Source organism: Rhinoderma darwinii, chromosome 3, assembly GCF_050947455.1.
Source record: "Rhinoderma darwinii isolate aRhiDar2 chromosome 3, aRhiDar2.hap1, whole genome shotgun sequence".
NCBI lineage: Eukaryota > Metazoa > Chordata > Amphibia > Anura > Rhinodermatidae > Rhinoderma > Rhinoderma darwinii.
In genome coordinates this window covers 323,467,623-323,493,890 of record NC_134689.1, presented here as the reverse complement: position 1 = coordinate 323,493,890, position 26,268 = coordinate 323,467,623, and the positions used below count along the sequence as shown (strand labels likewise).

The 26,268-nt window shown below is 49.3% G+C and overlaps 1 protein-coding gene across 1 annotated transcript; it reads left to right on the top strand.

Annotated features, from left to right (window-relative positions):
* The first annotated feature begins 1,705 nt into the window (after positions 1-1,705).
* Positions 1,706-17,971, top strand: LOC142750460 (ATP-dependent clpX-like chaperone, mitochondrial). Its single transcript, XM_075859463.1, has 6 exons — positions 1,706-1,961; positions 9,053-9,141; positions 9,408-9,572; positions 17,000-17,299; positions 17,417-17,487; positions 17,709-17,971. The coding sequence occupies exons 1-6, from the start codon at positions 1,706-1,708 to the stop codon at positions 17,758-17,760; spliced, it is 933 nt and encodes a 310-aa protein (XP_075715578.1). The 3' UTR covers positions 17,761-17,971.
* The last annotated feature ends 8,297 nt before the right edge of the window (positions 17,972-26,268 follow it).

Here is a 26,268-nt window from a genome sequence, read left to right as displayed (position 1 = left end):
AATATGAGACAGCCTAAATAACTAACTATATAAAATGTAAAGTGCTATTCAGCGCATGCGTGTAAGGATTTTGAGGCCAACAGTGGCCATTTTGGTAAAGTAAACTTTAACTCGGACGGAGTGTACTATGACAAACTCAATAGCCCAAGTATGATTGTATAATTATAATAGTTTATATATGAAGAGGATAATCATCTAATTAGTTAGGCCCCATGCACACGACCGTAAAAACTCCCGTAATTACGGGCCCATAGACTTCTATTGGCCACGGGTACCACCCCGTATGCTTACGGGAAGGTGCCCGTGCCGTTGTAAAAGATAGAACATGTCCTATTTCAGGCCGTAATTACGGCACGGGCAGCCCATAGAAGTATATGGGGCTCCCGTAATTACGGGTGACTACGTGTGTGCACCCGTAATTACGGGAGCATTGCTAGGCGACGTCAGTAAATAGTCACTGTCCAGGGTGCTGAAAGAGGAGTTAAACGATTGGCAGGAACTGTTTCAGCACCCTGGACAATTGCTACCGATTACAATATAGATAAAGCTGTAATAAAAAAAAGACGTTCATACTTACCCAGAACTCCCTTCTTCTTCCTCCAGTCCGGCCTCCTGGGATGACGTTACAGCCCATGTGACCGCTGCAGCCAATCACAGGCCAATCACTGGCTGCATCCGTCACATGGACTTCCGCGTCATCCAGGGAGGTCGGACTGGATGTCAAGAGAGGGACGCGTCACCATGACAACGGCCGGGTAAGTATGAATTTCTTTTACTTTTATTCCGGAAAGGACTGTCCCTTCTCTCTATCCTGCACTGGGAGAGAGGGGGGCTGCCGATTAGTGCAGTGCAATTTTGCAGCCAAAAACGTGTGACCAAGGACTCGTATTTACGCCAGCATTTACAGGTGGACAAAAATACGGTGGTGTGCATGGGGCCTTAGTGTTAGTGTTTCTTTATAAAGAGATAAAAAAGAGTTAGTAGTTCTTTAGAAGGGAACTGGTACAGAAAAAAACGCTATTCAAACGCATTGTGTGTATACTGTCAAAAAACAATAGCCCATCGATCTCAAAATTAGACATAAAGGTTCAAAGAATTTGTTTATCAAACAAATCTTTGTAGCCAATAATTGCAGAATATATATTTTTTTAAAAAGCGCATCTGATATTGTTTACAAGATAAAGCATACTAAAGGATATCATTTTACACACCAGGAACGTAGATCCAGGTAAAACACGGTAAGTACTTGATAATTCTTTATCGATGATCTGAAAGAGATAAAAAAATATTGTAGTTTACAAATATAAATAGTTTTACACTGATTCTTAGGCACAGTACATATATATATGTTATAAATGATTTGTGTTTTACGTCTCATATGTAACATCACATTATATACAGATAATGATGATGTTGCCTTTTGTATATAGCAGAGGAGAACTTCCTGACTAGTTTTCCTAGAGTGAATTAGATTGGCTGCATGGCCCTTTAAATAACTGCCGCATCTGCGGAAGATGTTACGGAATGTGGTGAAAGTCGGCTCCGCCCCCGCACTTTGTGACATCACTCACATTATATAAGGAGCCGCAGAGCTGACACTTATTTGAGGGTTTTAGTTGTCAGTGGAGACATTTAGTGTTGGTGAGAAATTTGGACTTTGTGAGGATTTGTACTGTTGGAAAGAGATTTGGAATTTCTGAACAGGATGAAGAAAGGCGACGAGGAGGAGTTCCCAGATGAGATGTGGAGAAAGATGGTGGAGGAGGCTAAGCCGGCATTCCGGCCATCAAAGTTTGGCAAAGTCTCTTTTTGGCCAAATCTGGAGACTATTCTAGAGGAGGAAGAGGATGAGGAGGAAGCGGATGTAGTGGAGGAGGTTCTATATATTGAGGAGGAGAACATCAGCAGGCCCTTCAGTTGTCATGTGAAGGAGGCCTGGCCAAGCATGGAGTCATTCATAAGTACAAGATGTTGGATTCCAAAATGTCTAAGGAGAAAGATCCGAAGCAACAAAAGCAGAGATGCAGAGAGCCGTCGTCCATCACGGTTCCTTAGAGCCATCTTCTGTTGTAACGTCAAGACATCAGAATAGGCGACCTATAATATCATTAAGATCATGATATCGGAGACCTTATAACATCAAAGGAAAACATTTTAACATCAACATTTACAACATAAGATCTATGATTTCCATCGGAAATATTACCACCAGATTGAATATCCTGATGTAACATCTGCCGGGCTGGAGATTACAGTCAGAATTTTCCAGGATTAAAGGATTTAATTATTAATAATTATTCAGCTTAACAAAAACATTTGAAATATAATAAAAATTAAAAAATAAATTGATTTTTGTCTCAATATTATTATAATTTATTTATTTTTATTAGGCAGCCTTCAGGTGACCATGGACTGTACCCACCTACCTATCCACTTTTTTCAAATGCTGCCAGTCTGCGTGGTTAGGGAAGAAAGATATTACCAGCAGAATACAAACATGTTATAAAGAATATAGGAAAATTAGTTTATAACTTCTTGCTGTCTGGCATACATGTATTTTTGCTTTTAAACTTTATGGCTCTGTATACATCCTTTGCATTTCTCTGAAGTGGAAGTGCCCCCTGTATTATACTGCATAAGGCCCCATGCACATGACCATATTTTTCCACTCCCGTAAATACTGGTGTAAATACGAGTCCTTTGTCACCCGTATTTACGGACCGTGCCCGTAAATACGGGTCCGTAGTCACCTGTATTCCAGGACACATTTTCTCTGCTTTTCTTTACACATAGAGAGAGATACTGCACTAATCGGCAGCCCCTTCTCTCTATCCAGCACTGATCGCCAGCCTCTTCTCTCTGTCCAGCTTTGATCGGAAGTCTCTTCTCTCTATCAGTGCTGGATAGAGAGAAGGGGCAGAGTTTCTGCAGCGGAACGCAGCGATAGAGAGAAAAAGAAGTTCACATGTACCCTGGCCGTTGTCTTGGTGACGCGTCCCTCTTTTGACATCCAGTCCGACCTCCCTGGATGACGTGGCAGTCCATGTGACTGCTGCAGCCTGTGATTGGCTGCAGCGGTCACATGGGATGAAACGTTATCCCAGGAGGCTGGACTGGAGGAAGAAGCAGGGAGTTCTGGGTAAGTATGAACTTTTTTTTGTTGCAGGTTTTTGAAGGAAACATTAGAAATCTATATTGTGTGCGCCACGCATGGTGCTCATTGTCCAGCGGTAGTTACTGTCCAGGGTGCTGAAATAGTTACTTCCGATCAGTGCAGCCCCTTCCCTATATCCAGCACTGATTACTTAACTCTTTCAGCACCCTGGACAGTGACTACCGCTGGACAGTCATTACCATGCGTAACAACGCTCCCGTAATTACGGGTGCACACACGTAGCAACCCGTAAATATGGGAGCCCCATACACTTCAATGGGCCGTAATTATGGCCTGAAATAGGACATGTTCTATATTTTTCAACGGCCCGAGCACATTCCCGTACGCAAACGGGAAGGTACCCGTGGCCAAAAGAAGTCTATGGGACCGTAATTACGGGCGTTTTTACGGTTTTGTACATGGGGCCTTAGGCACTATATAGTAAATCCAAATAGGTTCTCTAAATGAGAGATTACATACCTGTATTATTCCGCTATGATCTGAACACATCCTGCGAGTGCCTGCATACTTAACACTTTCAGGACCAAGCTCCTTTTGGCCTTCAGGACCAGACCTATTTTACCAAATCTGACATGTCATTTTATGTGGTAATAACTCTGGAATGCTTTTGCCTATCCATGCGATTCTGAGATAGTTTTTTCGTGACATATTGTACTTTGTTAGTGGAAAAATATGGTCAATAAATTCATTGCTTATTTGTGAAAAACACCAAAATGTAAAGAAAATTTGCAAAAATAATAATTATTTTTCTAATTTTAAATGTATCTGCTTGTAAAACAGTAACTATTTTGTGTGGTATTAATATTTCACATATTCCATTATGTCTACTTTATATTTGCATATTTTTTTGGGAAATTATTTTATTTTTCTAGGACGTTACAAGGCTTAGAACTTTAGCAGCAATTTTTTACATTTTCAAGAAATTTTAAAAAAGGCTATTTTTCAAGGACCAGTTCAGTTCTGAAGTGGCTTTGAGGGCCCTATATACTAGATAGACCCCATAAGTTACCCCATTTTAAAAACTGCATCCCTCAAAGTATTCAAAACCGCATTCAGAAAGTTTCTTTACCCTTTAGGCTTTTCACAGGAATTAAAGCAATGTAGAAGGGAAATTTACATTTTTTTTAAAAAGTTTTTTGCCGAAATTTTAGCTGGAATTCATTTTTATTTCTATAACACAGAAGGTTTTAACAGAGAAACGCAACTCAATATTTATTGCCCAGATTCTGCAGTTTTTAGAAATAGCCCACATGTGGCCCTAGTGTGGTAATGAACTGAAACACAGGCCTCAAAAGCAAAGGAGCACCTAGTGGCTTTTGAGGCCTCCTTTTTTTAGACTATATTTTAGGCACCATGTCAGGTTTGAAGAGGTCTTGTACCAAACAAGTGGAAATTCTCCAAAAGTGACACTGTTTTGGAAACTACACACCTCAAGGAATTTATCTAGGGGTATAGTTAGCATCTTGACCCCACAGGTCTTTTGCTATATTTATTGGAGTTTGTCTGTGAAAATGAAAATCCTACTTTTTTTTTCTGAAAATATATACATTTTGTTTTCATTTATAAAAGGAATAAATAATAAACACCCCAAAACTTGTAAAGCTATTTCTCCCGATTGCGGCAATACCCCATATGTGGTAATAAACTGCTGTTTGGACCCACGGCAGAGCTCCAAAGGGAAGGAGTGCCGTTTGGATTTTGGAGCACAGATTTTGCTGGAATGGTTTTCAGTGCCATGTCGCATTTGCAACGCCCTGAAGGGACCTAAACAGTGAAAACCCCGCAAAAGTGACCCCATTTGGAAAACTACAACCCTTAAGGAATCTATCTAGGGGTATAGTTAGCATCTTGACCCCACAGGTCTTTTGCTATATTTATTGGAGTTTGTCTGTGAAAATGAAAATCCTACTTTTTTTTCCTGAAAATATATACATTTTGTTTTCATTTATACAAGGAATAAATAATAAACACCCCAAAACTTGTAAAGCTATTTCTCCCGATTGCGGCAATACCCCATATGTGGTAATAAACTGCTGTTTGGACCCACGGCAGAGCTCCAAAGGGAAGGAGTGCCGTTTGGATTTTGGAGCACAGATTTTGCTGGAATGGTTTTCAGTGCCATGTCGCATTTGCAACGCCCTGAAGGGACCTAAACAGTGAAAACCCCGCAAAAGTGACCCCATTTGGAAAACTACAACCCTTAAGGAATCTATCTAGGGGTATAGTGATATATTGATAGGTAAATTTAGACCCCACAGGTCTTTTGCAGAATTTATTAGAATTAGGCCATGAAAATGAATATCAATCAACATTTTTTCCACCAAAATTTCGAATTTTTTCATTTTCACAAAGGATAAAGGAGAAAAAGCACCCCAACATTTGTAAAGCAATTTCTTCCAAGTGCGGCAATACCCCACATGGTCATAAATGTTTTTTCATTAGAAATTTATTAACCCTTTCAGGACTGATCCATTTTTTTGCTTTTTCATTTTAGTTTTTCCCGTCCCGCTTTCCAAGAGCCATAATTTTTTTTTCTTTTTCAGTCAGTAGGGTGGTGTGAGGGCTTATTTTTTTGCGGGAGAAGTTGTAGTTTCTAGTGACACCATTTAAAGTACCATTTAATGTACTGGGAAACGGAAAATAAAAATCTTTGCAGGCTGAAATTGGAAAAAAATGCGATTCCTCAATTGTTTTTTGGGTTTCGTTATTACGTCTTTCACCGTGCGTTGTTTGTTTTATATTTTACTACTTTTACAAAGTAAAAACTATTTGTTAAAAAAAAATAGTTTTGTTTCACCACATTCCGAGTGCCATTATTTATTTATTTTTTTGGTTCGATTGATTTGTGTCAGTGCTTCTTTTTTGCGGGACGAGCTGAAGTTTTAGTTGGTACATACAAATTTTTGATTTTAAAAAAAATTTAAACTGCGTTTTTGTCGTTTTAGATTCTTTCTTTTTTATGGCGTTCACTGTGCCAGTTAAATAATGTTATATTGTAATAGTTCGGACTTTTACAGATGCAGCGATACCAATTTTTTTTTTTTTTTTACATTACTTTAGACGAAAAATGTGTAAGGGGTTTTCGTTGTTTTTTTGGATATTAAATATATTATATATTTTTTTTCACTAATAATAAATATTTTTTTTTACACATTTTATTAGTCATTAGATCTCTGGTACGATACACTGCAATACTAATGTATTGCAGTATAATGTCAATTTTACAGTCTCCTGTAACAGCGCAATCGCTGTTCCTGTCCGTTAGTCCTGGGTATCAGCTGTAATACACAGCTGACACCTGCAGCATATGGAGTGGGCTCAGCGCCTGAGCCCGCTCCATATATAAACCCCCGCACCACGACATGCTATTAAGTTGTGGTGCGTGAAGGGGTTAATGCGCAGCGGATAGTGCAAAGAGAAAATTAAAATTTTCCACTGATCTGCCATTAGCCAGTTTGTGCCACTGAGGACAAATACCTCATACAATGTTGAGCTGGTTCTCCCGGATATAAAATGTCATATATGTGGACATAAGCTGGTGTTTGGGCACGCTGTCGGGCTCAGAAGCGAAAGGAGCGCCATTTGGCTTTTGGAGCGCAAATTTTGCTTGGTAATAGTTCTGTTTGGGGTTTTAGTGGCATTTCAGTTTATAATGTTGGAGCATATGTAGGCTGTGCGGAGTACATCAGGGCATAATAAGAGGGTTTAATTATGCAGTAAATAATTCATAGACATGTGGCCAGTGTCGCACTGATAAATGGTGCCCAATCTTATCCGATTTTGGAACGCTCTGCGCAATTTCTGTCGCTATATTCTGAGGGCCAGAACTTTTTTATTTTTTCTCCACCGGAGCTGTGTGAGGGCTTATTTGTTGTTACAATCTGTAGTTTTCATTGGTACAAATTTAGGGTACATGTGATTTTTATTTTTTTTTCATCGCTTTTTATTCAATTAATTTTTTTGTGGCAACCTAGGTGACAAATAAAAAACAATTCTGACAATGTTTTTGGTCTTTTTTTTTTTCCGTGTTCACCATGCGCTATAAATGACATTTTACGTTATTCCTCCCCCCTTTTTCTGTAATTTTGGGTTTAATCCACGGTTCTCCTCCGTTTCACCTGGTAGTTCCAACAATCCCGAGGTAGAGGTCGTTCATCGGGAACTGTGCACAGTCTGGGCCCAGGTTCAGAAGAACCTAGAGGCGTCCCAGAGCATACAAAAAACTCAGGCAGATAGAAGACGTTCTGCTAACCCCTTGTTTATGGTCGGGGATCTGGTGTGGCTATCGTCAAAAAATTTGCGCCTTAAAGTTCCGTCCAAGAAGTTTGCTCCCCGGTTTATAGGGCCGTACAAGGTCAATCCTGTCTCCTTCCGACTGGAGTTGCCCCCATCTTTTCGAGTACACGACGTGTTTCATGCCTCCCTCCTTAAACGCTGCTCCCCGTCCTTGGCTCCCTCGAGGAAACCTCCGGTCCCTGTTCTCACCCCTGAGGGGGTAGAATTCGAGGTGGCCAAGATTGTGGACAGCAAGATGGTCCATTGCTCCCTCCAGTACCTGGTCCATTGGAGAGGATACGGGCCTGAGGAGAGGACTTGGGTACCCGCCCGGGATGTTCACGCTGGGGTATTGGTCAGGAGGTTCCACCTTCTTTTCCCCAATAAACCAGGTCCACCTAGAAAGGGTCCGGTGGCCCCTCATAAAAGGGGGGGGTACTGTAAAGGATCTGCCAGGCACAGCTTCTGTGTCAACGCCCATAGGTAATCAGTCTGCACCTGCTTCTATGTCTGTGAGATTGATTCCATCTTCCACCACTCAGGATGGCAGACTTAGGAGTGGGAGAGCCTATCACAGCCTGGCCAGACGGAGCTAGCTCCCGCCCTCTGTCTATTTATACCTGCCTTTCCTGTTCCTCCTTGCTTGTGATTCTTCTCTGTTGGTTTCCTGGCCCTGCTGCAGCTTCTAGAACTACTTATCCTCTGCTTGTGATTGACCTTGGCTTTTCTGACCACTCTTCTGCTCTGCGTATTTGTACCTCGCTCATCTCCTGGTTTGACTCGGCTCGTTCACCTCGCTTGTTGCTCACGGTGTTCCGTGGGCAACTTCCCAATTTTCCTTGCTTCTTTGTACCCTTGTCTGTTTGTCTGTCGTGCACCTAATGAGTGTAGGGACTGTCGCCCAGTTGTACCCCGTCGCCTAGGGCGGGTCGTTGCAAGTAGGCAGGAACTGGGTGGCGGGTAGATTAGGGCTCACTTGTCTGTTTCCCTATCCCCATCATTACACATATGCTATAAATGTGTGATAGGTGCTGGGCTAAGCTCTGGACCCGCACAAATGTGGTGAACGGGGGTTCCCTGGTCCCCGTTCCACTTGGTGAGGTGGCCGCTGGCCACCGATTCCAGGGGGAGGCGGTAACGCATGCTCGCGCCTCTCTTAATTCTGTTCTATTGGAGTTACATTAACAGCCGAGCAGCGCTTGGATGGGGAGCTCTACCTATCCCATATATTTTATTTATGGATATTCTCTGTGTATAGTGTCCTTCTCATTTTATAAATTCATCTGACTTTCCATGTACTCAGCTCCTCTGTGTTCTTCTCTATTCACAATTTCATTGCGGTTTCTGTTACAAACGTAAACTGTGACGCAGTGCCGGATCTGTCGCATGGAGGATATCACCTGCATCTGACAGACCCCATTGATTTATGTCGGGTTTCTTCGTGGTGCATTGCTTTTCTTCCTATGAAATCTGATGGAAATTGTGAGTTTGGCCTCCAACAGAGCCTCTGACGCAGATGTGTACAAAGCCTCAGTGAAAAAAAAATAAAAAATTACGTTTAAATGGCATCTAAATAGAGGATAATAATTTCTTTTACTTCAGGCATTGTATTCTTGGATGAAGTTGACAAGATTGGCAGTGTCCCTGGCATACATCAGCTGAGGGATGTGGGCGGAGAAGTCGTGCAGCAGGTATGGCTGATTTGTAGCCTTTTTTGATTATGTGCATGTAGGTAATAAATAAAACACTTTTTAACTTCTCCTGCTCTGTAGAAGTCTATAGTTCTGTATAGCTTTGTCATATTTATATAATATTACTGTTTCCAGGACATATAGAAATGTATTTATTTTTGCTGTGTTGGTGCATCTATTATTATTCTTCCTATTATTCTTATTATTCTTCGGCCAGTAGACTTGATCATATATAAATCTAAAAACCTGCGGTAACTCATTTTTAGGGTTTGCTGAAGCTTCTTGAAGGTACTATTGTTAATGTCCCAGAGAAAAACTCAAGGAAGCTGCGTGGTGAAACCGTTCAAGTTGACACGACAAACATCCTGTTTGTATCATCTGGAGCTTTCAATGGCCTGGACAGGATCATCAGTAGGAGGAAGAATGAAAAGGTTTGTTTCTAAATCCTTAAAAAGGTTTCCCAATTTTGCACATTCATGGCATATCCACTAATAGTTTAGGTGGGACCCCACCTATCAGACGTTTGACATATCCCCTGAAAATGGCCCATTTTACTTTCTGATTCCCTCTGCACACAACAGGACGACATAAACAGCAGATATGCAGCTCTGTTCTAAGTGTACGCAGTCCCTGACTGTTCAGATTAGGGTATGTTCACACGGCGGGGGTCCGTAACGGCTGAAATTACGGGGATGTTTCAGCCTGAAAACATCCCCGTAATTTCAGCCGTACCGGCATGTGCAGGCGCTTGAACGCCGCGTCAATTACGGCCGTAATTAGCGCTGCTATTCATTGGAGTCAATGAATAGCGGCTCCAATTACGGCCAAAGAAGTGACAGGTCACTTCTTCTACGCGGGCGTCTATTTACGCGCCGTCATTTGACAGCGGCGCGTAAATATACGCCTCGTGTGAACAGACAAACGTCTGCCCATTGCTTTCAATGGGCAGATGTTTGTCAGCGCTATTGAGGCGCTATTTTCAGACGTAATTCGGGGCAAAAACGCCCGAATTACGTCCGTAAATAGGCCGTGTGAACATACCCTTACTTTCCTGTGTTTGTGCCCTCTACTAGTTAAGTAAGCCCAGCGTAATGTAGGCGCAGCCGTAATGAAGGAAGCGCATGACTAGGTGTTTGGGAGTTCTAGGCTATTATGTTCTAGGTATTATGTTTTAGGCTATATTTATAGGGATTGGAGGGTTATGTGAAAGGGGCATGGGGCAAAATGTATCTATATGTGGTGGGTGGAGAATAAAGTATATAAGTCCATGCGGGGAAGAGGCAGCCCTCTTTCCCGCTGGACAACAGGAGAAAGTTTTGTCCTGTTATTACATTTAAAAAAAAAATATATATATATATATCATATTTTCACTTACCTGATGGACGCGGCGATGGAGACCACGATGGCCAGGATCCGGGATGCAGCGATGCAGCACGGCGTGGGATGGCTGGATGCGCTGATTGCCGGGGCTCTTCCTCCGGTTCCAGCGGCTGGAGAGGAGAGTGAGGGACGCAGCAGCAGGCGTTCCAGGCCTCAGGAGAGGCCTTCATCAGCAGAAACACCTCGGTCTGGTCGGCGCCGAGGGAGCCCCTCCAGGGACCCTCCTCCTCCTGCTGGTCCGGAGCTGCACCCTGGCGACGGGCCGCGGAGGTCTGGGAGGAATCCCATCAGGCGGGCAAGACCGGAGGTGACAGGAGGGGGGGGGGCCGCGGCGGCCATCTTCCTCCCTCCTGTCTGCAACGACAAGACCGGAAGTGGAGGCGGAACCGGAAGTGGAGGCTGAACCGGAAGTACACGCTGAACTGGAAGTGCACGCTGAACCGGAAGTGCACGCTGAACCGGAAGTGACGGCTTTCTCCGGCGCCGATGTTCCTGGTGCCGGAGGAGCTCTTCAGAAGGACGTCCGGACATCAGACCCGATCCGGAGGAAGAGGCGGGCGGCCTCCAGATGGGGAGCGAGATCGCCTCCTGCTGGAGCAGGGAGGCGTGTGGCGGCGGCAGCGACCGGAAGGACCCGGGCAGCTTCGGTGAGCGACGCCGGGCCCCATCCGGACTAGGGGGGGCAGCGGTCTGCGAGACAAGTGACGAGCAGAAGATTTATTTTTGACAGCCCTGCAGAAGGACTGGATCGGCAGGGCTGTCAGTCTGAATATGTCGCGCCACCAGCGGGTGGCAGGATCGTGGACAAATATGTCGCGCCACCAGCGGGTGGCAGGACCGTGGACGGGCCGCGTTCCGCTGGGCCTAGAGCTTCACCGACCAGAAGTGCGCGGAGTTACGGGGAGCGTGGGGTGCAGGAGCACCACTCCCTAGGATCGTCACGACCGACGCCTGGATTATCTGGAGTGATGGACGCGTCCGCTGGGAGGTCACCTCAGGGACGTACGGGTGAGTTTACCACGGATGTGGTGCCGGGGATGTGTGGGGGGGATGTGGGGGGGATGTTGTCAATGTCACAGATGCAATTGTTGTTTAGAGGGATGCAGGAGTATTTTATGAGAACTGTGCCAGGCGTAGAGCAGTCGCCAGCGAGGGTATGGGGCGCTGCTAGTGAGGCGTCTGCTAGTGCGGCAGGGAGTGCAGTTGCTAACGAGGCGATTTCTGGTGCGGCTGCTGCAGGGATTGCGGGTGTTAGTGACGTGGCGCCGGTTGTGGGTGCCGTAGTGGCGGTGGAAAAAGCGGTTGACGCGGCGGCGAGTGCGGCTAAGAAAGTGGTGGAGGACGTGCGTTTGGCTGACGCGGCTAAAGGTGAGGTTTATGTGTGTGTTTTGAGGGCCCGCTGGGGGCACATTTGAAGGTGGAGATTAGGGAAAAGATCTGGAAAGATGAATATGTTGAGATTTTTTCTTTGCTGCCGTTAGAAAAGTTTAATTTGGACCGGTGGAAACCGGATGAAAGTAAGAAGGAGGAGGAGGAGCGGCGGCGGTATCGCTTGATTCCTCGGACTTTTGCGAATTGGCTGCAGGCCTTCGCTATATTGGCTAGTGTGGTGGGTGAGAAGGCGCCGGAGAACTGTTCGGCGCTATTCTGTTATATGGATTCGGTAGGGGAGGCGTATCGTGTATACGGCGGTAACGCTTGGTTGCGGTATGACGAACAGTTTCGTCAGCGGAAGTCGGTGCGCCCGTCATTGCGATGGGACCACAAAGATATCAGTTTGTGGATGCGTTTGATGTCTGCGCCAAAACAGGGGCAGCAGCCCTTTCGGGATGCGGCCGGCGGTCAGGGGTCAGCAGCGGGTCGGTCAGCTTCCTCAGGAAAGGGGTGTTGCTGGCAGTATAATGAGGGGCATTGCAAGTTTGGCCCAGACTGTAGATATAAGCACGAGTGCTCCGGTTGCGGAGGCGCCCATGGTTTGTCCAGATGCTTCAAGAAGCATAAGGGCAGGCAGGGAGATGCTGAGCAGAAGAGGGGCGACGCCGGTGAGGGTGGAAAGGATGCTCCCGTTTTTAGGGGCTATCCAAATAGGAAAGTGGCGGAGTTGTTATGGTTAGGATTTTCAGAAGGTTTTCGGATTCCTTGTACGTCGGTTGGACGTGATGGGGTAGTCCGTAATTTGTCGTCTGCTTTGGCGCGGCCTGATCTGGTTACGGATAAGCTGCTGAAGGAGGTGGCGTTGGGCCGCATGGCGGGTCCGTTTTCCTGCCCGCCTGTTCAGAATTTGCGTGTTTCCCCGTTAGGTTTGGTTCCAAAAAAGGAGGTGAATAAATTCCGCCTTATTCATCACTTGTCTTATCCGGAAGGCGAGTCGGTGAATGACGGCATTGATCCGGCCTTGTGCGCGGTCAGTTACACTAACTTTGATGCGGCGGTTGTTTGGGTTCGGAAATACGGGAAGGGCTCTCTGTTAGCGAAAACTGACATTGAGGCCGCGTTTCGCTTATTGCCGGTGCATCCGGACAGTTTTTGTTTGCTGGGATGTTATTGGCAGGAGGAATATTTTGTAGATTGTTGCCTCCCGATGGGCTGCTCCATTTCATGCGCTTATTTTGAGATGTTTAGCACGTTTTTGGAGTGGGTGGTCCGTCGGGAGGCGCAGGTGCAATCTGCCCTGCATTATCTGGATGATTTCCTGTTTATCGGGCCGCCGGGTACCTATGTGTGTGCAGGATTGCTACACACTATGGAGCGAGTGGCAAAGGATTTTGGGGTACCTCTGGCGCCTGAAAAAACTGAGGGACCCACGACGGTCATTAAGTTTTTGGGAATCATGATTGATTCAGATAACATGGAGTGTCGCTTGCCTGATGATAAGTTGCTGGAGATGAGAGAGTTGGTGGCGAGTGCGCTGCGCAGGAAGAAGATCCAATTGCGGGACTTGCAATCCTTGTTGGGGCATTTGAATTTTGCTTGTAGGATTATGCCCATGGGGCGGGTGTTTTGCAGGCGATTGGCGAGTGCTACCGCAGGGGTGCATTCCCCTCATCATTTCATTAGGTTGTCGGCGGAGTTGAAAGCTGACTTGTTGGTGTGGGGGGAGTTTTTGCAGACCTATAATGGGCGGTCGGTGCTCATGTATCAGCCGGTGTCTAGTGTGGACTTGGAGCTGTATACTGATGCATCAGGTGCTTGTGGATTTGGGGCTTATTTCCAGGGGCAGTGGTATGCGGGTTGGTGTGCAGGAGTTTGGCCAGATGCATGGCATGAATGTGGTTTTGTCCGTAACTTGGCTCTGCTGGAATTGTTCCCGATTGTGGTGGCGGCGGAGTTGTGGGGGGATTGTCTGCGGGACCGGAGAGTGCGTTTCGTATGTGACAATCTGGGTGTCGTTCAGGCTGTTAATGCGCAGACAGCTAATTCTCCGCCAGTCGTGCGACTATTGCGACATTTAGTTTTGAGAGGTTTGATGTTGAATGCCCATTTTGTGGCAGTGCATATTCCTGGGGTGCTGAATTCTGTGGCTGATTCCCTTTCTCGTCAACAGTGGGACAGGTTTCGTCTGCTGGCGCCGGGGGCGGAGTCTCATGGCCTGCCGTGTCCAGAGCATCTGTGGAAGGTGGTGTGACAATGGCGATGTCGCTCGTGGAAAGGTCTGTTAGTGCGGTAACGTGGCAGAGGTACAGTGCGGTATGGCAGGTATGGGAGGCGTTGTTGGAAAATGCGCAGGCAGGTATTGCAGATCGGCAGGCGTGTTTGCTGTATTTTATAGGAAATGCGTACAGTGAGGGGTCGTCTGCAGCAATGGTCGCTCGCAGTTTGTCGGCCTTGGCTTTTTGGTTTAAGAAGAAAGGTGAGGAGGACGTGACTAAGTCCTTTCTGGTGCGGCAGGCAATGAAGGGTTTCCGGAGGGGTTCCGCAGTTAGGGACCGCAGGAAGCCGGTGTCATTTGAGCTGTTGGTAGCGATTTGTGATTTGTTGAGGGAGGTTTGTGTTTCAGCATTTGAAGTACGGCTATTTACACTGGCCTTTTCTTTGGCGTTCTTTGGGGCGATCCGGATATCGGAGTTGGTGTCGGCCAGTAAGATTGTGGCAGGGGGTTTATTGTACGCTGATGTGGATTTGGATGGCTCCTGCCTTTCTTGTTTGCTCCGTAGATCTAAGACAGATCAGGAAGGGAGAGGTTTTGTGGTGCGTTTGTATGAGTTACCAGGGTCGCGGGTGTGCCCGGTCCGCTGTTTTCGGGAGTTTGTTGCGGTGAGGCCTGAGGGCCCAGCATCCTTGTTGGTTCATGCAGACGGGCTGTCTCTGTCAAAATTCCAGTTTTCACAGGTGTTCAAAAAATGTATCCTGTTGTCCGGCAGAGGTGGAGCAGGTTTTAGCTCTCACTCTTTTAGAATTGGCGCAGCTACGGAAGCAGCTCGGTGGGGTTTATCCCCGGCGATGGTTAAGAAGATCGGTAGGTGGGAATCAGACAGATATAGGTTGTATGTGCGGCCTCACTTGCTTTGAGGCGGTGGAGATAAGATGTGCTGGAGGTGGATATGGAGTAGTTACGTTGCTGTTTTGTGTTGTTTTAGGTGCAGGTCCCTGCTTGATTTGGATCATGGGGCACTCCTACGTGCACTGGGGAGGTGTGCGTGCAGATGTTCGTCCGGCCGGACGACAGTTGGGCATGGATCACGCAGAGGTGCAGGTCAGATGGTTGGGCCTGCGGGGCATGCTGTGGTGTAGGCTGTTACCAGAGGTACAATTTTATGCAGGTTTGGACAGGGCGCCGGATATCTTAGTGGTGCACCTTGGCGGCAATGATTTGGGCATTCGGTCGTCCAGGGATTTAGTGAGGGATGTGAAGATTGACCTTTTGCGGTTGTGGTCGGCGTTCCCAGGAGTGGTGATTGTCTGGTCAGATATTGTGGCTCGCAAGGTGTGGCGGCAGGCACGTTCCGTACATAGCTTAAATAAAGCGCGAGCAAAAGTCAACAAGGTAGTTGGCAGGTTTGTGGCACGCAATGGCGGTGTTGTGGTGCGGCATAAGGAGTTGGAGGGTAGAGAGGTAGGTTTCCTCAGGGCGGATGGTGTTCATCTAAACGAGGTGGGTCTGGATATGTGGACCCTGGACATTAAGGAGGGCATGGAGAAAGCCCTGCAGTTGTGGAGGGACAATTATGTGTAAGGGGTCACACATGATTGTCCTGGCGGTAGGAGGAGGGGTCTTTGGAGGCACGTAATGGTAAGAAGGAGAAGCAACAATGGAGATTGTTGCAAGAGAACTCGGGGCGTTTAACCCGGGATAGTATTGGAGGGGCTTGGGGAGTGGTTACCCAGCTCATATATATTCCTGATGGGCAGGGTCCCCAGGAAGGGAGAGAGAGGTCTTGGACATGGTTGGTGCCCTCGGGTCAGGTGCAGAACGGCTGTAGGGTAAGGGGTCCAGACCTAATAAGGAAACGATGGAGTTTAATGATTGAAGTGCCTTCAAGGATCCTTTATCTGGAGTTGGGAAATAGAGCAGGATGTTATCATGGAGTTATGATGTGTTTATGGTTATGCTCTTTTTCAGAAAAAAGGTGTGTTTAATAAATGGCTGCTGTGGCCTTTACACCAAAATTCATGTGTGGTCTCTTATTGGGGTTTGGGGTGTAAGGTCGTAGATAGCGGAAGCATCAAACATACCTTAAGTCAAGATGTTTAAGTGTCACATATACATTGGATATTTTTAGGCTCTCTCCTGCCTGACACGGTGATTTAGATATGCACTTGTATTTACTTGAACTGTTCTAGGAAGAACTTGAGTATTTCATTTATCAAATTGTTGGGGGTGCTATATAATGCCGATATGGTCCACAATACTCCTTCACATAACTTCTTGCACCTTATGGGCCTACTCCCCTCTTTAATGCACCCTGGCCTTTGTGCTCCTGATAGCAAAGAAATCTTCATTTTCCAGAGCATATCCATGACTATTTAACCCTGAAGTGTGTGGCATGGACACAGAAGATGTAATATACAGCCGACATCCTACTGCAACAGCCAAATTTAGAGAGCACTCCAATCTTGGCCCTTTAACCCCTTAGATGCGGTATGAGTTTCCCCTCTATATGGCGTACATATGCCCTAATTTCTTAGACAGACAACCCCTTTATTTACAAGTATTTATATATAAAACATGCTGCTTGAGCTACATAATATAAATTATCCTAAACCTCTGAATTTGGGTATCAATATAATGTGCATAGTTTCAAAACGTATGAAGTAGTCCGATCACCCAGGTGTAGGTAATAGTGCACGGACGGCATGCAAAACAACATGTATCGACGCAGGTAGCGTAATATAATGTGCATAAACCAGAGGAATGACTGGTGAAAGCTCTGACCAGTAGTAGATGCGCATGTGCTATTAATAGCTTTGTAGAAGGTAAACTTTAATTATTTTATTCCTCTCTTTTATGTTTTCATTTTGTATTCCCTCTGCTCTTCAGTATTTGGGATTTGGCATAGCCTTTAATATGGGGAAAGGTCGTCGAGTTGCTGCAGCAGCAGATCTAGCAAATTCCAGTGCGGAGTCTAACGCTGTACAAGACATTGAAGAGAAGGACCGGCTGCTGCGTCACGTGGAAGCAAGGGACCTCATTGAGTTTGGCATGATCCCAGAGTTCGTGGGACGTCTACCTGTAGTGGTGCCCCTTCACAGCCTTGATGAACAGACTCTTGTACGCATCCTCACAGAGCCACGTAATGCTGTTGTGCCACAATACCAGGCTCTGTTCAGCATGGATAAGGTTTGATTTGAATAGCTTTTTATATAAGTTGAGGTGTTTTTTGTTTTTTTTTCTTCAGCTGTCTGACTACATTGTACTCATTTATTGTGTTTCTGTGTGAATTAAACGTCACTGAAGGTGCTCTGCGGGCCATTGCTAGACTGGCTCTTGAACGAAAAACTGGTGCTAGAGGCCTCCGCTCAATCATGGTAAGTCCACATTCTTTCCTATCGCTGGAGCTATTGTATTTTCTTCTGTGGAAAATGTAGAGCAACGTACATCATACCATGCAGCAGCTTAGTATTGTTGGGTGACGGAGGCCTGCCAGTTGGACAGCCATTACCTTATATAATATAATTTTGTTATTTTTTGAAATCCTAAATGTAAATGGGTTTGCCATTGATGGGGTTTTTTTTTTTTCTTCTTTAAGGAAAAGCTGCTTCTTGAGCCCATGTTTGAAGTTCCAAACTCTAAACAGATAAAAACAAGGACATTTATACAAAAACACCGAAAAAGGCCATACTTACAAATGGACACAGCCAGGTCAGAAACGCAGATGAAGGCGAGTGAGCAGGTGCTTTAAATAATGTGTGTGCGTAGCAGAGCTGGGTGTGTGTGCGTGCCTGTGCATAGCAGAGCTGTGTTTGTGCCCTTGCACAAAACAGATGTGTGTGTGTAACCTCGCACAGAGGAGCTGTGTGTGTATGTGCCCTCGCGCAGCAGAGTTCTGGGTGTACCCTAGCGCAGCACAGCTGTGTGAGTATGCCCTCACGTAGCACAGCTGTGTGTATGTAAACTTGCGGAGGAGAGCTGTGTGTGTGCCCTCGGGCAGCAGAGCTGTCTGTGTGCGTAGTAGAGCAGTGTGTGTGTGCGCGCGTCTGTACGTAGCAGAGCTGTGTGTGTGCCCTCGCGCAGCACAGCTGTGTGTGTGTAATCTCGCGCAGCAGAGCTGTGTGTGTACCCTCGTGCAGCAGAGCTGTGTGTGTGGGTATGTGCCCTTACACAGCAGAGCTGTGTGTGTGCCCTTGTGCAATAGTGCTATATGTGTGCGCTTGCGCAGTAGGGATGTGTGTGTGCGCACGCACAGCAAAGCTGTATGTGCGCTCACGCAGCAGAGCTCTGTGTGTGCTCGTACAGCAGAGCCGTGTGTGCGCGCTCGCACAGCAGAGCTGTGTGTGTGTAAACTCGTGCAGTACAGTTGTGTGTGTGTAACCTCGCGCAGAAGAGCTGTATGTGTGCCCTCGCGCAGCAGAGCTGTGTGTGTGTGCCCTCGCACATCACAACTGTGTGTGTTTAACCTTGCGCAGCAGAGCTGTGTGTGTGTGCCCTCGCGCAGCAGAGCTGTGTGTGTGCGCGCATTTTAACGTAGCAGAGCTGTTTGTGTGCCATTGCGCAGCAGGCTGTGTGTGTGCGCTCGTGCAGTAGAGGGTTTGTGTGCGCTTGCGCAGCAGAGCTGTGTGTGTCCTCGCGCAGTAGAGCTGTGTGTGTGCCCTTGCGCAGCAGAGCTGTGTGTTCCCTCGTGCTGCAGAGCTGTGTGTGTGCTCACACAGCAGAGCTGTGTGTGTGTTCTTGCGCAGTATAACTGTGTGTGTGCGCTTGCGCAGCAGAGGGTTTGTGTGCGCTTGCGCAGGAGAGCTGTGGTTATGTGCCCTCGCGTAGCAGAGCTGTTTGTGCCCTCGCGCAGCACAGCTGTATGTGTAACCTCGCGCAGCAGAGCTGTGTGTGTCCTTGTGCAGCAAAGCTGTGTGTGCCATCGCGCAGCAGAGCTGTGTGTGCCCTCGTGCCTAGTGCTGTGTGTGCGCTCGCGCAGCAGAGCTGTGTGTGTGTGCTCACAGAGTATAGCAGTGGGTGTGCGCTTGCGCAGCAGAGCTGTGTGTGTGTGTGTGTGCCCTCGCGTAGCAGAGCTGTGTGTGTGCCTTAGCGCAGCAAAGCAGCAGAGGTGCGCAGCAGAGCTGTGTGCGTAAGACCTCAGGCAGCAGAGCTGAGTGTGTGTGTGTCCTCGCGCAGCAGAGCTGTGTATGTGTGTGCCCTCGCACATCAAAGCTGTGTGTGTGCGTAGCAGAGCTGGGTGTGTGTGCGTGTCTGTGCATAGTAGAGCTGTGTTTGTGCCCTTGCACAAAACAGATGTGTGTGTGTAACCTCGCACAGTGGAGCTGTGTGTGTATGTGCCCTCGTGCAGCAGAGTTCTGGGTGTACCCTAGCGCAGCACAGCTGTGTGAATATGCCCTCACGTAGCACAGCTGTGTGTATGTAAACTTGCGGAGCAGAGCTGTGTGTGTGCCCTCGGGCAGCAGAGCTGTCTGTGTGCGTAGTAGAGCAGTGTGTGTGTGCGCGCGTCTGTGCGTAGCAGAGCTGTGTGTGTGCCCTCGTGCAGCACAGCTGTGTGTGTGTAACCTCGCGCAGCAGAGCTGTGTGTGAGTGCCATCGTGCAGCAGAGCTGTGTGTGTGTGGGTATGTGCCCTCACGCAGCAGAGCTGTGTGTGCCCTCGTGCTGTAAGTGTGCGCTTGCGCAGCAGAGCTGTTTCTACGCTCACGCAGTAGAGCTGTGTGTGCGCTCGTGCAGCAGGGATGTGTGTGTGCGCACGCACAGCAGAGCTGTGTGTGTGCGCTCACGCAGCAGTGCTGTGTGTGTGCTCACACAGCAGAGCCGTGTGTGTGCGCTCGCACAGCAGAGCTGTGTGTGTAAACTCATGCAGCACAGTTGTGTGTGTGTAACCTCGCGCAGCAGAGCTATGTGTGTGCCCTCGCGCAGCAGAGCTGTGTGTGTGTGCCCTCGCGCAGCAGAGATGTGTGTGTGTGTGCCCTCGCGCAGCAGAGCTGTGTGTGTGCCTTCGCGCAGCAAAGCTGTGTGTGTGCCCTCGCGCAGCAAAGCTGTGTGTGTGTAACCTCGCGCAGCACAGCTGTGTGTATATGTGCCCTCAAGCAGCAGAGCTGTGTGTGCCCTCGCGCAGCAAGGCTGTGTGTGTGTGCGCTCTCTCGCAGCAAAGCTGTGTGTGTGCCCTCGCGCAGTAGTGATGTGTTTGTGCTCTCGCGCAGCAGAGCTGTGTGTGCCCTCGTGCAGCAGATCTGTGTGTGTGTGCCCTGGCGCAACAGAGCTGTGTGTGTGTGCTCTTACGCAGCAAAGCTGTGTGTGTGCCTTTGCGCAGCACAGCTGTGTGTGTGCGTAGCAGAGCTGGGTGTATGTGCGCATCTGTGCGTAGCAGAGCTGTGTGTGCCCTCGTGCAGCACAGCTGTGTGTGTGTAACCTTGCGCAACAGAGCTGTGTGTGTGCCCTCGTGCAGTAGAGCAGTGTGTGTGCGCTCGTGCAGTAGAGCATTGTGTGTGCGCTCGTGCAACAGGGCTGTGTGTGCACTCGCGCAACAGAGCTGGGTGTGTGCGCATTTATGCAAAGCAGAGCTTTTTGTCTGCCCTCACGCAATAGAGCTGTTTGTGTGTTGGTATGTGCCCTCGTGCAGCATCGCTCTGTGTGTGCCCTTGTGCAGCAGAGCTGTGTGTTTGCGCTAGAGCAGCAGAGCTAAGTGTATATGCCCTCGCGCAACACAACGCTGTGTGTCAATAACCTCGCGCAGCACAGCTGTGTGTTTTCCCTCGTGCAGCAGAGCTGTCTGTGTGTGCCCTCGCACAGCAGAGCTGTGTGTGCCCTTGTGCAGCAGAGCTGTGTGTGTGTACCCTTGCGCAACAGAGCTGTGTGTGTAACCTTGCGCAGCAGAGCTGTGTGTGCGCTCATGCAGCAGAGATGTGTGTGTGCGCTTGCGCAGCAGAGCTGTGTGTGTGTGCTCACGCAACAGAGCTGTGTGTGTGCTCGCGCAGCAGAGCTATGTGTGTGCGCTCGCGCAGCAGAGCTGTGTGTGTGCTCGCGCAGCAGAGCTGTGTGTGTGCGCTCGTGCAGCAGAACTGTATGTGTATAAACTCGTGCAGCACAGTTGTGTGTGTGAAACCTCAAGCAGCAGAGCTGTGTGTGTATTTGTGCCCTTGTGCAACAGAACTGTGTGTGTGCCCTCGGGCAGCAGAGCTGTCTGTGTGTAGTAGAGCAGTGTGTGTGTGCGCGTCTGTGCGTAGAAGCGCTGTGTGTGTGCGTTAGCGCAGCAGAGATGTGTGTGTGTGCGCTCGCGCAGAAGAGCTGTGTGTGTGCGCTCACGCAGCAGAGCTGTGTGTGTGCTCGCACAGCAGAGCTATGTGTGTGTGTGTGCGCTCGCACAACAGAGCTGTGTGTGTTTAAACTCGTGCAGCAGAGCTGTGTGTGTGTACCCTCGCGCAACAGAGCTGTGTGTGTAACCTCGCGCAGCAGAGCTGTGTGTACCCTCGTGCAATAGAGCTGTATGTGTGTGCGCTCGCGCAGCAGAGCTGTGTGTGTGTGCTCATGCAGCAGAACTGTATGTGTATAAACTCGTGCAGCACAGTTGTGTGTGTGTGAAACCTCAAGCAGCAGAGCTGTGTGTGTGTTTGTGCCCTCGCGCAACAGAACTGTGTGTGTGCCTTCGGGCAGCAGAGCTGTCTGTGTGCGTAGTAGAGCAGTGTGTGTGTGCGCGTCTGTGCTTAGCAGTGCTGTGTGTGTTCGCTAGCGTAGCAGAGATGTGTGTGTGTGCGCTCGCGCAGAAGAGCTGTGTGTGTGCGCCCTCGCGCAGTAGAGCTGTGTCTGTAACCTCGCGCAGTAGAGCTGTGTGTGTGCCATCGCGCAGCAAAGCTGTGTGTGCGCTAACGCAGTAGAGCTGTGTGTGCCCTCGTGCAGCAGAGCAGTGTGTGTGCTATCGCGCAGCAGAGCTCAGAGTGTGTGACCTCGCGCAGCACAGTTGTTTGTGCCCTCGCGCAGCAGAGCTGTGTGTGCGCTCACGCAGCATAGCTGTGTGTGTGCACTTGGGCAGCAGAGCTGTGTGTGTGTGTGTGTGTGTGTGTGTGCCCTCGCGCAGCAGTGATGTGTGTGTGTGCCCTCTAACAGAAGAGATGTGTGCCCTCGCGCAGCAGAGCTCTGTATGTCTGCCATCGCGCAGCAGATCTGTGTGTATGTGCCCTTGTGCAGCAGAGCTGTGTGTGTGCGCTCGCGCAGCAGAACTGTATGTGTATAAACTCGTGCAGCACAGTTGTGTGTGTGTGTGTGAATCCTCAAGCAGCAGAGCTGTGTGTGTGTGTTTGTGCCCTCGCGCATGAGAGCTGTGTGTGTAACCTCACGCAGCAGAGCTGTGTCTTCCCTCGCGCAGCAGGGGCTGTGTGTGTGTGTGTGTGTGTGTGTTGCCTTGCTCAGCAGAGCTGTGTGTGCCCTCGCGCAGCACAGCTCTGTGTGTGTAACCTCGCGCAGCACAGCTGTGTGTGTATGTGCCCTCAAGCAGCAGAGCTGTGTGTGCCCTCGCGCAGCAAGGCTGTGTGTGTGTGCTCTCTCGCAGCAAAGCTGTGAGTGTGCCCTCGCGCAGCAGAGCTGTGTGTGCCCTTGCGCGGTAGAGCTGTGTGTGAGCCGTCACGCAGCAGAGCTGTGTATGTGCTCGCGCAGCAGAGCTGTGTGTGTGCGCTCGTGAAGCAGAGCTGTGTGTGTGTGCGCTCACGCAGCAGAGCAGTGTGTGTGCTCGCGCAGCAGAGCTGTGTGTGTGTGCCCTCGCGCAGTAGAGCTGTGTGTGTAACGTCGCGCAGTAGAGCTGTGTGTGTGTGTGTGTGTGTGTGTGCGCCCTCGCGCAGCAGTGATGTGTGTGTGCCCTCTAACAGCAGAGATGTGTGCCCTAGCGCAGCAGAGCTCTGTGTCTGCCATCGCGCAGCAGAACTGTGTGTATGTGCCCTTGTGCAATAGAGCTGTGTGTGTGATCGCGCACAAGAGCTGTGTGTGTGCGCTCGCACAGCAGAACTGTATGTGTATAAACTCATGCAGCACAGTTGTGTGTGTGAAACCTCAAGCAGCAGAGCTGTGTGTGTGTTTGTGCCCTCGCGCATCAGAGCTGTGTGTGTAACCTCACGCAGCAGAGCTGTCTGTGTGTAGTAGAGCAGTGTGTGTGTGCGCGTCTGTGCGTAGAAGCGCTGTGTGTGTGCGTTAGCGCAGCAGAGATGTGTGTGTGTGTGCGCTCGCGCAGAAGAGCTGTGTGTGTGCGCTCACGCAGCAGAGCTGTGTGTGTGCTCGCACAGCAGAGCTATGTGTGTGTGTGTGCGCTCGCACAGCAGAGCTGTGTGTGTTTAAACTTGTGCAGCACAGTTGTGTGTGTGTGTGTGTAACCTCGCACAGCAGAGCTGTGTGTGTGTGTGTACCCTCGCGCAACAGAGCTGTGTGTGTAACCTCGCGCAGCAGAGCTGTGTGTACCCTCGCGCAGAAGAGCTGTGTGTGTGCGCTCGCGCAGCAGAGCTGTGTGTGTGTGCTCGCGCAGCAGAGCTGTGTGTGTGCGCTCATGCAGCAGAACTGTATGTGTATAAACTCGTGCAGCACAGTTGTGTGTGTGTGTGAAACCTCAAGCAGCAGAGCTGTGTGTGCCATCGCGCAGCAAAGCTGTGTGTGCGCTAACGCAGTAGAGCTGTGTGTGCCCTCGTGCAGCAGAGCAGTGTGTGTGCTATCGCGCAGCAGAGCTCAGAGTGTGTGACCTCGCGCAGCACAGTTGTTTGTGCGCTCACGCAGCATAGCTGTGTGTGTGCACTTGGGCAGCAGAGCTGTGTGTGTGTGTGTGTGTGTGTGCCCTCGCGCAGCAGAGCTCTGTATGTCTGCCATCGCGCAGCAGATCTGTGTGTATGTGCCCTTGTGCAGCAGAGCTGTGTGTGTGCGCTCGCGCAGCAGAACTTTATGTGTATAAACTCGTGCAGCACAGTTGTGTGTGTGTGTGAAACCTCAAGCAGCAGAGCTGTGTGTGTGTGTGTTTGTGCCCTCGCGCATGAGAGCTGTGTGTGTAACCTCACGCAGCAGAGCTGTGTCTTCCCTCGCGCAGCAGGGGCTGTGTGTGTGTGTTGCCTTGCTCAGCAGAGCTGTGTGTGCCCTCGCGCAGCACAGCTCTGTGTGTGTAACCTCGCGCAGCACAGCTGTGTGTGTATGTGCCCTCAAGCAGCAGAGCTGTGTGTGCCCTCGCGCAGCAAGGCTGTGTGTGTGTGCCCTCGCGCAGCAAGGCTGTGTGTGTGTGCTCTCTCGCAGCAAAGCTGTGATTGTGCCCTCGCGCAGCAGAGCTGTGTGTGCCCTTGCGCGGTAGAGCTGTGTGTGAGCCGTCACGCAGCAGAGCTGTGTATGTGCTCGCGCAGCAGAGCTATGTGTGTGTGCGCTCGTGAAGCAGAGCTGTGTGTGTGTGCGCTCACGCAGCAGAGCAGTGTGTGTGCTCGCGCAGCAGAGCTGTGTGTGTGTGTGCCCTCGCGCAGTAGAGCTGTGTGTGTAACGTCGCGCAGTAGAGCTGTGTGTGTGTGCCCTCGCGCAGCAGTGATGTGTGTGTGCCCTCTAACAGCAGAGATGTGTGCCCTAGCGCAGCAGAGCTCTGTGTGTCTGCCATCGCGCAGCAGAACTGTGTGTATGTGCCCTTGTACAATAGAGCTGTGTGTGTGATCGCGCACCAGAGCTGTGTGTGTGCGCTCGCACAGCAGAACTGTATGTGTATAAACTCGTGCAGCACAGTTGTGTGTGTGAAACCTCAAGCAGCAGAGCTGTGTGTGTGTTTGTGCCCTCGCGCATCAGAGCTGTGTGTGTAACCTCACGCAGCAGAGCTGTGTCTGCCCTCGCGCAGCAGAGCTGTGTGTGTGTGTGTGTTTCCTTGCTCAGCAGAGCTGTGTGTGTGTGCCCTCGCGCAGCACAGCTCTGTGTGTGTAACCTCGCGCAGCGAAGCTGTGTGTGTATGTGCCCTCAAGCAGCAGAGCTGTGTGTGTGCGCTAACGCAGTAGAGCTGTGTGTGTGTGCCCTCGCGCAGCAGAGCTGTGAGTGTGTGAAGGATGGAGTGGACAGAAGTTAATGTTTATAATAATTTTCTTTCTTTAATAAAATATAGACTATAGAGTTGTGTACATAATTGTGATGAAGCAATAGTAGGATTAGATAAGTATACGTGGCAAGATGGCCCCTGAACAGGGACTACGCACTAATAAAATAACAAGTCACTTCCTGGTATGAACGAACTATGAACTATGAAGACATATCTAAAGGACCAGATAAGGGTGAACCTATCCAAGGATGGCACAAGTAACAAGAGGCTTACAGTGATACGTGCTTTTATAAAAGTGTGATAACATGTACCCACCCCCAGGAGAAAGGGGATATAGAACAAATGTGTGTAATAAAGGAGTGACGCCTCTCCTGATGCTGAGTGAGGAGCTTTATACCAGACTCTGTGTGGTGTGATTCCTTTCGTACGAACTCAGCGTATTATCCCTGCCGGTTGAGACTGATTAGTACCCGAACAAGTGTGTGACCTCACACAGCACAGTTGTTTGTGTGTGCCCTCGCGCAGCACAGATGTGTGTGTGCGCTCGCGCAGCATAGCTGTCTGTGTGCACTTGCGCAGCAGAGCTGTGTGTGTGCCCTCGAGCAGCAGTGATGTGTGTGCCCTCTAGCAGCACAGATGTGTGTGTGCGCTCGCGCAGCAGAGCTGTGTGTGTGCGCTCGCGCAGCAGAGCTGTTTGTGTGTGTGCCCTCGAACAGCACAGCTGTGTGTGTGTGTGTGTGTGTGTGTGTGTGTGTGTGTGTGCGCCCTCGCGCAGAAGAGCTGGGTGAGTGTGCCCTTACGCAGTATAGCTGTGTGTGCGCTTGCGCAGCAGAGCTGTATGTGTGCCCTCACATAGCAGTGCTGTGTGTGTCCTCGCGCAGCAGAGCTGTGTGTGTGCCCTCATTCAGCAGAGCTGTGTGTGTGCTCGCGCAGTATAGCTGTGTGTGCGCTTGCGCAGCAGAGCTGTATGTGTGCCCTTGTGCAGCAAAGCTGTGTGTGTGTGTGCACTTGCGCAACAGAGCTGTGTGAGTAAGCCCTCAGGCAGCAGGCTGTGTGTGTGTGCCCTCGCGCAGCAGAGCTGTGTGTGTGCACTCGCGCAGCAGAGCTGTGTGTGTGCACTAACGCAGCAGAGCT

What these genes read in the sequence shown, in the direction of transcription:
- LOC142750460 (XM_075859463.1), top strand. Translation starts at nt 1,706, where the DNA reads ATGAAGAAAGGCGACGAGGAGGAGTTCCCAGATGAGATGTGGAGAAAG. An exon ending in GTAGGAGGAAGAATGAAAAG is followed by an intron (nt 9,573 to 16,999) that starts GTTTGTTTCTAA and finishes TCTGCTCTTCAG; the next exon opens with TATTTGGGATTTGGCATAGC. An exon ending in CTCTGTTCAGCATGGATAAG is followed by an intron (nt 17,300 to 17,416) that starts GTTTGATTTGAA and finishes ACGTCACTGAAG; the next exon opens with GTGCTCTGCGGGCCATTGCT.